Here is a 12,699-nt window from a genome sequence, read left to right as displayed (position 1 = left end):
AATCATGTGGGGAGTGGGTAGAGGAGATTAGGCCTCAGAAAATAGTTCTTTGTTCTGACTCTATGTCAGCCTTATCCTGCATTAAGAGTGGGAAATCAATATGTAGACAGGACTTTTTAAATTAAGTGAATCTTTAAATTTTCCATCATCAGCAGCAAAATATGTAGGAAGCATTTATGTGGATTCCTGCACATGTGGGGATTGTGGGAAATGAAAAGAGTGGATACACAAGGAAGTACTTGACATCAAAGGAATAGAGTTAAATGTTCCCCTAAGCATACATTAAAGGAATTATATATGCCATCAATAATATATGGCAAAAAATGTGGGATCAGAAAGAAAAGAGAAGATAGTTTATGGCATTCAAAAGGATTTTCACTCACACAATGATAGAAGTTGGAAAAGTCATGACGTCATTGTTCACACAAGCATAGTGGTTTAAAAGTGAGAGAAAACAGAAAAAGTGAAGACCAGTTGAAGTACTTAATAGATTTATAAAGTTAGAATAAATTTATCTGTGGGAACACCCCCCATAACTGAAGATGCCATTAGATTTTTAAAGGATAGTAGTCAAGTAAATATTCATTCATTCATTCATTCATTTATTTAAATTCTCAAAGTGTTCACACTTCAGTCCAGTAGATGGCGGTATTTCATAGCCATAGTAAACACAAGCCTCCTATTAAATTAACAAAAAAGAAGACGAACGCAGTGGTTGTACAGACAGTGCTGTTTGAGTCGTTATCTATTCCTAATATGTAGTTAGAAGTATTTTCAGATAGATTTATTTATCGAGAGCAGTCAGCATGGGTGAGTTAATATTTTGGAAGTCAGATCGATTAACGTTTGGTAACTAAAAGTAGCCAAAAGGGAAGTTCAGCGAAAGCGCTAAGCTAGCCTCGGTCATGCTGACCTTACTTTCCATTTAGATATTAATAATTTGTATTGTGTGGAAATAACTATTTAAAACACTGTTAAAGGGGTTCTTTATCATGAATATATCTGGATATGTTGATGCTGTAGATGTCACACAGTGGTGAAAGTAACTGCCAAAGCACAAAACATGAAAAGAAAATCCTAAAATGCTTGATACTTCACAGGGACCTTTGGTAGTTTCATGTCTTAATATTACAGTTTCCAGTATTACTTTTTAAATATGACCTATTGGACACCCATAAAAAGCATTTTTCATATCTTGAGAGTTTTATCTCTGTCCTTATTTGCTTTTTGGCCATGACTACATAGTACTCAACACCTGAGCAGCCCTGTTACAAATAGATGGATGGATGACTGGAATTATTTGGTAAAATTTACATCTGTACAAATAAAACTGAGGATAACACATTAAAGCATAAAAACGCTTACTTCCAATGTGGTACTCTAAGAACTTACTTGCTAAATCAGTTGTATTCAACTCATTCCAGAAAACGCCAAGAAGAAGGTGCGGGGTTTCTTGATAACCAATCACTCCACCAGGTGACTTCACTTTGAGTAGATGGAATCACTTAATAGGTGAAATCACCTGATGGAGTGGGTGGTTGCAAAGAAAACCTGCACCTTCTTCTTGGCCTTTTCTGGAATGAGTTGAATACCCCTGTGATAAATAACTCAGTATTCACAAGAGAAGGCCCCACAAATTGCACAAGAGCTCCACCTCCCACTCGTGTCAGTCTTCTTTTGGTTTCACCACAGCAAATCATCAGTCTCCATCCCAGACTGTATTGTGCACCTTCCTCTGTCACACCAAACGCCTGCATATCCTCTTCACAACATCCATAAACTTCATATTTAGCCTTCTCGTACATTGTTGTGGCTCCATCCTCAGCAATTGTCTCCAGACATACCCCACATCCTTCCTTGTCACATGCCCAAACCATTTCAATCTTGCCTTCCACACTTGGTCTCCAAAAAATTAGTTATATATGGACTGCATTTATATAGTCCTTTTCCATCTGCATCAGATGCTCAAAGCGCTTTACATTGATGCCTCACATTCAGCCATTCACACAAACACACTCGCACACTGATGCTGCCATGCAAGGCGCTCACTACACACCGGGAGAAACTCAGGATTAAGGACCTTGCTCAAGGGCCCTTACTGATTTTCCAGTCAGGCTGGGGTTTGAACTGAGCCCAGGTTGCACAAGGTCATGCCCTTTTGTCACAAACAACTTGGAGCCAATATGGATTAAATATGGTGGAAGAGTTTATCAAGCCTAAAGTGGTGCAATACTGGACAGACTTTGAAAAGTAAAGGCCAAACATGATAGAACCATATGGTGTCAATGAATCACAAAGAATTAATTTGTATGAATTGATGTTGAAACGTGAAAGGCTGCTGCATTCTCTGAGCCCCTCTTCCAGTATTTTTTTTTGGGGGGGAGTGGGAATACATGCATTTGTGTTTGAGTGAATACAAGGACAGTTTACAGTGTTGGCTTTGTTTGTGTAAACCTTGTACATGTAAGTGCAACTGGGAAATAAAAGCATAGACCAGTCATCAATACAAGGCTTCTGTGGAACAGGTCCTTCCTACTTACAAACACCACCAACTCTTATTTGCTCTGCATTCATGGTTTCCTGTTCTTTGATTTTGCAGACTCGAACAGCAGTGGTGATAGTTTTGAGGAAGTGGAAAACGAGGGGTCCTTGTCTCCATCAGGAACACAGTCTCCTGTAATCGACCGAAATCCATCACCACCCCCTGACACAGCTGATGGAGAAGAAGAACAATATGTGGATGCCATTGGGGACACTGTTTACAGCAAGCACTGGCTTTTTAGCACCCTGACTCGCCTCATTCAAGTAAGTTAAAAAGCTAACTTGAAATTGAAAGTTGGATACCATGCAGCAGTTCAATGACAAGGCAAGTCTAGGAGCATGCGCTGGCACTGGGCATCATCACATCCACCACACCACAGAAATGCCTCAGGTTCTGGAGACAGCACTGTAAAACCTCTGTCTGTGGACGGAGTTCCATCAAAATTTGTTTTCATGTTCTATTTATTCAGTCATATATTAAACCACTAACTTAAAAAATATATTTATTTTATGTCTTTATTTTGACATGAAACGTGAGAGAAAGACAGAATTTATTTCCCAGAAATCCGCGTTTTTACTTCTGTCATCTTGCCAACATAGGAAAATATGCTTATTATGACTAAAATGAGCAAGAAAATGGGACTGAGAAATGGCTCTCATTTAGCTTATTAATTGCACCAAATTGCATGTAATATTTCAAAGTTTTCTGAAGGAGGCCCCCAGGTCCCCCACTAGGAGCTGTAGCCTCAACATCATGAAAAAAAAATCAGATTTTTTTTTTCCTTTGTCAGTGATTACTCATATATTGCATAATACACGTTGTGTGAAAAGACTCTTCTCTGGGGTGGAAAAATGAATTCGTTGGAGCTTTTTTGGTGGGTAAATAGACATGAAAATACACCACAATGCATCTGAGTTTTAAAATTTTTCTGGGGGAGAATCCTCAGACCCCCTTGCCAGTGGTTTTGGGCTTTTGGCCCTTGCATATTTTTATTTTTTTTTTCTCCATGGCTCACTTTCATCACTGGCTTTAAAATGTATTCAATAAGAAGGCTGCCATTACCAGAAAACGTGTTGTGCATAAGGATTTCGTTTTTTTGTGAGAGGTTAATTGCTAAAACAAAATCTGGATTGGTGACAAGGATTCAAGGATTCAAAGGAGTTTATTGTCATATGCACATAGGAACATGTTGCCTGCATAATGAAATGTGTTTACTGCATTTAACCCATCCTAATAGCCAGTTAGGAGCAGAGGTCGCCTTTACGGCGCCCGGGGACCCAGCTCCAGATGTATGTCCCTGCCCTGAGTCACGAGCAGGGCTGAGCAAACCTTGACCGGCTTCATGACACACTTAACAAACAACAACACACATAAGCCGGTCCGGTACATAAACACACATAAAAGCACACACAAGGATAGTTTGGGAAAGAAAAAAACTCCATTGATGCTGTGTTGAACACACATAGCACCACTGAAGCAAAAAAACCCATAAGCACAGAAAACAGTCACAGAAAAACAGTAAACAATCACAGCAGACGACAGGCGAGACTTGAATGTGTCCAGTGTTTAGACAGACAGCCCGGAGGCCGCCCTTGGCACCATCAACAGGCCTTATCTGTCCATCCTGTGGGGGGGGGGGAATCCCAGTCCTGAATCAGTCCACCAGAGTCCTAGGTCCCACAGTCAACATCACAGGACTGGGAGAGGGAAAGACAAGAGAGGCGGGGTAAGACGAGGAGCGAGGCATCAGGAGTGTTCTTCGGGGGAGGATTTTATCCTAGCGGCCTTGAAGGGCAGCTGGTGTTTGGAAACCAAATAGATATCCAGATTAATAGACACCTGAAAGATTCCACTGTCTGAAACTTCAGAGTGGCTCCCAAATACATCTGAATAGAGGAGAAGAGATGTGGTCATTACTGACGATCAAAGCGGTTTTCCAGTGCAGCCATTCTCCCCGAGATGGATTGCAACGTGTGGTTAACACCTGCCGATTGAGCTGACACTGCCCTTCCAATCGAATCGATCATGTGGGGCAGCCTGGACGGGCCAATTAATGCCACCTCCACCTTCTTAATTTTCCGGTAAACCAGTGCTATGGCCGCTCCACACAGCAGAAACCCAGTCACCACAGCTCCAAATAAGTAAACATCTTCATCCTCCACAGACAACGTGTACAGGCACATGACTTGCCACCTCCGCCAGCTGTCCATCACGTAACCCGCCACATGTGTCCCGGCAGGACAGGTCGGGTCCTCCGCTCCCGAGTGTCTTGTAGAAAAAATAGTGTCAATTGCGTTCAGAGACCACTTGATTAGATCCATTTTGCCGTTTACAGAGGAGCAGGGCTGGCAGCCTCACAGACAAACACGCTACAGTAGTAGGAAAGTTGGGGAGGGAGGAGGAAAGAAAAATGCGACCGTCCCGACCGAGAGCAAGAAGGCAAAAAAAAACAAAATTCACCAAACCAGTCACATTGTGTAGCAGTCATTCATTTTAAATTGAAATTATAATTTTTTTAAATTGAAATGATACATAGCCCCAAAGTATTTTGAAATGGTAGATTAAAATGCTAAATGGAAATGGCAAATTAATTTTTATTTGAGAAATAATGATAATGATCATAAATAATGAATTAATCAGGACCAGTATGTGCCTCACTCAACTTGTGCACTCATGGTCTTGCAGATCCATAATACATACAAGATAGTAAATAAATTGTATTGAAATCAAGACTTCAGACATATTTTGTTCCATTATAAGAGTCAATTACCACTGTGTTTTAAACAAAGAAAAAGTGACCAAACTGCTCTTACAATGCACCAAATTGCACCATTGTTTTTCTAAATTTCCTGGGGGAGAATGCCCCCGGGCCCCAAAATGTTGTACCTGACACGCTTTTAAAATGCAAGTGATTTGAGTTCCCAAGAGTAACCACTCCTTTGACACAGTCATTTCAGTGGTGCACAGGGATCATCTAAAGAGTCCTAGTACCACATTTTGTGGGGCTGCTCCTAGCGTTTGAAGTTGAAAATTAGGGATGTCCTGAGCTGATTGCATTTTATCAGAATTTCACCGGAACAAAAAAAAAAAATATATATATATATATATATATTTTTTTTTTTTTTTTGGTTCAGTTATCATTGTATCAGATAAAATACCCCAAGTCACTAAATTATTGGGACTTGCTGATTCATGACTTGAGAGTGACTTGATGGTGACTTCATCCCACCTCTGTAAAATAGACCTGTATATTTAAAGCAAAGGTGACAGTTGTTCTTTTAAAACATGCATCTCAGCTCTATGGTGAAGCAGCACTAACTGCCTGCTTGCTCTGCGAGCACCGTGTACACAAAGTGGAGGGAGGGATAACATGAAATAATTTAGTGACTTGGGGTATTTTATCTGATACAATGATAACTGAACCAAATATATATATATATATATATTTATTTTTTTTTTTTTTTTTTGTTCCGGTGAAATTCTGATAAAATGCAATCAGCTCAGGACATCCCATCTTCGTGAGACCTATCCACTGTGTCCAATTCTAATGATAAATGCAAGTCACATACAGTCCATAATGACAGTTTTTGTAAAACGTTGTATGTATGTTTGTATTTTTGTTTAAGAGCAAACTCCAAAATAAGCAGCTGACAAAGAAGCATCACCCCTGGTCTGTTTACCCATGCATCCTCCGCTTCTGAATTTCTGCATGTTTCTGTTCATTAAATATGTTTCCCTACAATCACAAAAATCACTGTACTTGTACAATACTAGTGCGTTGCCCACGGAGATCCACGGGATCTAGATTGGGTAGTGTTTATAAAATAGGTAGCTGACATTTTTCAAGGGTGGTAATAAATTATGCAAAGTTTCTATAATGAGTTGGAATGGCGTGTGAGTCCAAAATGTTTTTAGAGCCTTAGACCTTCGATCGCAACAGTTTTTAGACAAGGAATTCAACCCTTTTATTTCCTGTTAACTGTGTCATTTTTTAATGTTAATATATGGTTGTAATGTATTTATAAATTGTCTATGTTCTTGTTATCATATACACATTATTATTATTATTATTATTAGTAGTATTATTATTATCAGCAGCAGTATTATTATTTTATTTTATTGTTACTTCTATTTTTTTCATTTGTTTTTTAAATGGACCACAGTGGAAATAAGTGTTTTCACTTGCTTGCCATCCATGTATTTTTAATGTATTTACAATTATATTATTTTCTTACATTGAACTTACTAAATAAAATCACGCATGTGGGCATACATCACTTGGCTTTTAATATATAGATGATTTACCGCCCCCTGCTGGAATAGTGAGTGAGTCCAGAATGTAGTTATCAACATCCGTTGTTCAATCTTGTTAGCCATTATCTGTAGTTTCTCCAAAAATATTTGTCCTATCAATGTTCAGTTTTCGCAGCGTTCATCCTTGACCCAAAATAAATAAGCATAACAAATGGCAAATGTCAGCTTTCCACAGTTTCTATACGAAAGTAGGTATACCCGCATGCATACACATACACAGACACCGCTTGGCTTTTAATATATAGATGATTTACTGCCTCTTGGTGGAATGGCGTGAGCTTCCAGAATGTAATTATCAACGTCCATTGTTCCGTGTTGTGAACTAATATCCATAGTTTCTCCAAAAATATTTATCTGATCAACGTTCCGTTTTGGCCACATTCATCCTTGACCCAAAATATATAAGCATACCAAACGGCAAATGTCAGCTCTCCATAGTTTCTCCGTTATCAAAGTCATACGCATGCACACATACAAGCACACAGAGGCCACTTCGCTATTAATATGTAGATACTTCGAAGATCTGTGATAAAATGTGACTTACATACTGTTGCTTACAAGCAGGTGGAAGAGGATAAAGCAGTCTTTAGGCCACTCTAACAGATTTTGACAGTAACAACACACACTTTTTGTTCCTTTTTTCTCCACTAATGCGTGTCTGTCAGTTTATGTTGGTGCGTTTGAACAAAATAACCCAACTTTCTTATTGCATGTTGTCCCTTTTATGCTAATGTCTCGATCATTGTCAAAATTAGTTGTGTGTCTTTCCAGATTATCTCTGAATACTCAGAAGATGACTCTGATGGCCAGATGCAGCTCTCCGATAATGATGAGGATGACCTGTGTAGAGTCTGGGATATGGCAATGGACAAGGTTGTATACTTTACCTTTATCTGTTTGGATTATCTGTTTTTGATTTAGTTGTACTTTTATTATGTTGGTTTATATATCTGCATTGTCCTTCAGGACAGCAAGTTCTCCCCATGTTGTGTGGTGTTTAGATAAATGCTTTGTGGTCTAAGAGAAAGATTTTGAACTGTTTTACACAAACAAAGCTGTTGACATAAGGTTACATACACTTTGGCTCAAAGCTTTCAAGCTTAATTTTCTCCTACTGCACATATTCTATTTTATCAAACAATCTGTGTGATCAGTCAGTTAGTGTTTACTTGATTTCCAAGTGAACACTTTACAAACATTACAGTAGAATCATTCCATAGTTTGAGAAACACTTGTCTGTGTTTGTCTTTGTTGCCATACTGCTTCCAGGTACTAAATTTGTTATGTGGATTAAGGTCAAATCCAGAATTGACCTTAAAGGGTTTGTTTTAGTAAAGGTCAATCATAAGCAAAAAGTTTCCATAATGAGTTGGAATGGTGTGTGAGTCCAAAATGTTTTTAGAACCTTAGACCTTAGACCTCAACAGCTCTTTGAAGAAGAACTCAACCCTTGTAATGTTAATTCACTGTCTTAATGTATTTATAAATTGTTTAGGTTCTTGTTATCATATACCCGTTATTATTATTATTATTAATATTACTTACAGTAGTACAATTATTTCATTTTTTCTTCTGTTTTGTCATTTGATTTTTAAATGGACTATAATGGAAATAAGTCACTTTGTTCACTCGCTGTGTTGTCCATGCATTTTTAATGTATTTACAATTATATTATGTACTTACATTGACCTTAGTAAATAAAATCACGCAAACATTCTTTTAATATATAGATGATTAACTGCCTCCTCTTGGATTGGCGTGTGAGTCCAGAATGTAACTATCAATGTCCATTGTTCAGTGTTGTTAGCTAATATATGTAGCTTCTCTAAAAATATTACTCTAATCAATGTTCGGTTTTGGCGCTGTTCATCCTTGACCCAAAATACATGCATACCAAACGGTAAATGTCAGCTCTTCCCTGTTTGTGCGTGATCAAAATTGCATGCAGGCACACACACACAGCTGTTTGTCTTTTCTGCATTCTGCTGTAAACAGGTGCTTTTAATTTGACAGAGACGGTGGCAAAAGACATTAAAAGCAATACATATTTCACTCATGGTACCAACACAACACTTAACTAAACTGACTAAACCAATTGAACTACAAAAACATAAATCAAAACACTAACAGCACTCTTAAACTAACATGAACAACAATAATGACATTTAAAACCCCAAACTCCAATGGTGCATTGCAGCACAATGTCCATTGTTTACTGGTTAGCTAAAATCGCTAATTTAAAAAAGTATTTGTCCTATCTTCTTTCTGTTTTTGCACTGCTCATCCTTGACCCACAATAAATTGTATCAAACAGCAGATGTCAGCTCTCCCTGGTTTCGCTATGATCGAAGCCATGCACATGCATGCATGCACACAGAGGCCACTTGGCTATATATATATATATATATATATATATATATTATTATTATTATTATTATTATTATTACCACCATAATTCTCTGTAAATGGGCTGTTTTTATTTGTAGAATGTGGCCAGCTTTCTACAGGAGTTTAAAGCTGAAAATATCCTTCTTGGAGTGATAGCCAAATCACGCTGTCCACGTCTCACAGTGAGTTGACTTTATGGGTTCAGATCAAAGTGTACTCATCGAAATGTGAAACTGAGTCATTCTGCAAAATTTCTGCAAGTCTGCAAAAACTATTGCATATTTAGGTAAAATTATGGATTATAATCGATACAGGTGATGGCTACATAACCTATTTTGGGCCATTTTAGCATCTTTTAAAATGCATAATGAATATAACATAAACTAAAGGCAGACAAGGCCTATCAGGTTGCTCATGGAGCCTTGTTTCTAATCATAGGGCCTGCTTGTTTGACATTATGATGTGGTATGTTTCTGGATTCTCTTGGATTTTTATTTTGCTTTTGTTTTCTCCAGGAAATCTGTGTGGGTATCCTTGGTAACATTGCATGTTTTCCTGAAACGTGTTTAACTCTTAGTCAAAATGAAGACCTAGGGTGAGTAAGTCATTAATTCATCATTCTGAAATAATTCTTGTACATTTTGTGATTCACTTTAAATCCATGTATCTCCTTCTGTGTCCACAGCGCTGTGCTGTTGCTTGTTCTTGGAGATACTGATCCTCCGACACTTCTGGAAACAAACCGGTGCCAGCTGCATTTTTTGTGGAACTGTGAACCAGAGAATCAGCCTGAAATATTTATTTATTGAAAATTGTTGATTTTGCAGACTGTTGGTGACCTGTCTCTCTCAGAAAAATGTTTCTTTACTGTGGCTTCATCGAATACGAGAGGCTTCTTCTGTGTGCTCCAATCTGTGTTTCATCATGCGCAGTTCTACCAACAGTACTTTGATTTTATTTGTCTCGTTATTATGAGGATATTCACTGAAGCACATTTAACATGCCATAATGACTTGCTTAAATATCTATAGCTATATAACCTAATGATTTTTAATTGTTTGTGTGTTTGTTTCCTATAATGGATGAAGTGGACCTCCTCCTGAAGGTTGGAGAGCTTGTTGAGAAGCTGTTTGACTTGGACGAGCAACTGATGAAGAGCTGGCTCACAGTTCAGCCAAGTGAAGAAGAAAATGAAAACTGTCTGGATGTGGTTTCGAGCCTTCTTGAAGCAGCCATGCAGCTTAGGTAGGAATCGAGCATTAGTTGGCGCTCTCTCACACGAGTGACAGAAACCCTGAATTTATTTAGGATAAACATACATTAAATGACCAAAGGTTACTACTTTTAACCTCAAACCAGGTGTCAGAAACTCGTGGCTTTAGAGCCAGATGCAAATCTTGAACCTCCCCGAAGCGGCTCCCTGTATCTTTGACAAGACTCTGTGTCTGTGAATCTTTTCTTTTTTGTTTTGTTTTCCGTCGGCTGAGCATAGCCCTTGAGCAACAGCATCTTTTAAGTTGGAAATCTCCAAAGATTTCAGACAGAGTGATATTGTGACACAACGGTAGCTCCTTTTCAGGTAACCAATCACATGGAGAGAACCTTACTTTTGGACACAGACACCGTTTCTGCTAAGGGCGGATGACTAAATCCATGCATGTGAGACGGAGCGAGTGTGAACTGGAGAAGGGAGGATTTTAGCCAGTGTGTGGAGTGACGTGTTTGAGGGGAAAAACAAAACTGTAGAGCCACCTTATCGCTTGCTCCACTGTCACTACCAGTACAATACCCACTGTCGTGATCCATTCACACTATGCAAGTGTGTCTGATGTGCACGCAACATGCCACAAGAAGTATCTGGCGGCAGCAGTTATGTTGAATTTATGAGACATTGATGCTAGTTTATGCATTAAAGCTGTGCGGCGTCTGGGGTTTTTAAGATTTAAGTCATAAAAAGAATTTTCTTTGGCACCACTATAATTTTATTCCTTAGTGTTATGTTTCGGACACGTTCGGAGCACCAAACCAGCGTTTGAAAGGAGCCAGCATAAAATAAGCAGAGCACGGTTCAAAGGATAACAGAATTTAATAAACATAACAGTGGGGTGATAAACAACCAAAAATGTCCGCGGTCTGGTGAGGTGAAAACACGGCGCGCTCTCAACAGCGCAAACGGTCCGGAGCCACAGCAGTTCGGACCCAGGGACCCCGCCGACACCCCCCAGGTGGCCGCGACAAACCGAGTCTGTGAAGAAAGAAAACGAGGTGAGTCCAACTCCACACAGAGAGACACAACTCAAAGGTGCACGCAATCAGCAAACACTTCCTGGCTTAAAGCTATACATCAGCTTCTCACCCTGCAGGCACGGAACAACTCAGTTCAAATCTCCACTGCAGCAGAAGCTGATTAGACAATTAGCATAACGTGACAGCTCACTAACACAAGGTGTGAGGGACACCAAATCCACTGTCATTACTTCATAAAAGTCACCAAAACCAAATTACCTCAGGAAGTGTGCTGAAGAGCGTGAGACCTCACCCAATCCTCCTTCACAGACTGTGGCGTCAAACCTGGAGCGGTCTCTGCGTCCGTGATGGTGAGATTGTTCTCCTGACGTCGATCTCACACGTCTGCTCACAAGGTCGAGTCTCTGGCAATCACACACTGTGCATTCAAGGTTTAAATGCAGCAATCTCTGATTATGACAAAATACACCACAGCTGTGAGTCCTGATGACCTGCATGTGAAAACAAGCCTCAGGTGTTCAGGGTGAGGTCCTGATGCTCAGCCACTCAGTCCTGAATGCATACCACCTGGTGGGAGAAACAGAAAACAAAAACCAAGCCAGCCAAACACCCCAGCCCACAACAGTACCCCAACCTCACAGGAAGCCTCCCGGCGACCACACGGACCTGGGCCAGGAAAAACAAAGCCCCCCTCCAGGGACCATGGCTGGAATGTTGGCTGGGAACAAAAAACACCTCCTGCAGCTTCAGCTCCTTGTGCTGACGATCCACCTGGGAAAGGCCCGTCTCCAGGAGCTGTGCGTTACTGTGCTCTGATGACAGCTCCATCATCAGCTGCTCCACCTGCAATGTTAATTTCTTCATGCAGTCATTGATCATCTCAATGTTGAGCCTCTCCAGCTCTTCCCTCAGCTGGATAACGCACGCTCCCAGCCGCCTCTTCTCTGTCAACAGGGAACTCCGTGCCGAGACCATCACTCTCATCCTGGAGCCCATCCTTTCCCATCCTGAGCCTGTCTGCAGCAGACTGCTCCGCAGCTGACACTCCAGTGCAGAGACATCCTTTGTTGACTTGAATGGTCTTGCCCTCTGTTTCGTTTAGCAAACCTATTAGAGTCTCCACCTTTGTGTTCATTCCTGTCGACTCTTGCTTTAGTTCACTTTGCATAAGTTTGGCCAGGAGTTCTTAAACCTGTGCACTCAGCCTT

General features: G+C 40.0%; 1 protein-coding gene across 1 annotated transcript in view; it reads left to right on the top strand.

Moving 5' to 3' along the window:
* The first annotated feature begins 683 nt into the window (after positions 1 to 683).
* Positions 684 to 12,699, top strand: part of saal1 (serum amyloid A-like 1) — a 33,106-nt gene continuing 21,090 nt past the window's right edge. The window contains exons 1-8 of the mRNA XM_034176329.1: positions 684 to 810; positions 2,600 to 2,805; positions 7,628 to 7,729; positions 9,343 to 9,426; positions 9,760 to 9,839; positions 9,930 to 9,989; positions 10,072 to 10,187; positions 10,333 to 10,489. Of these exons, the coding sequence (XP_034032220.1) occupies positions 807 to 810; positions 2,600 to 2,805; positions 7,628 to 7,729; positions 9,343 to 9,426; positions 9,760 to 9,839; positions 9,930 to 9,989; positions 10,072 to 10,187; positions 10,333 to 10,489 (809 nt within the window). The 5' untranslated portion in view covers positions 684 to 806. The remainder of the gene's footprint in view (positions 811 to 2,599; positions 2,806 to 7,627; positions 7,730 to 9,342; positions 9,427 to 9,759; positions 9,840 to 9,929; positions 9,990 to 10,071; positions 10,188 to 10,332; positions 10,490 to 12,699) is intronic.

Source organism: Thalassophryne amazonica, chromosome 8 (assembly GCF_902500255.1).
Source record: "Thalassophryne amazonica chromosome 8, fThaAma1.1, whole genome shotgun sequence".
Taxonomy (NCBI): domain Eukaryota; kingdom Metazoa; phylum Chordata; class Actinopteri; order Batrachoidiformes; family Batrachoididae; genus Thalassophryne; species Thalassophryne amazonica.
This window is presented reverse-complemented; position numbering and strand designations above follow the sequence as displayed.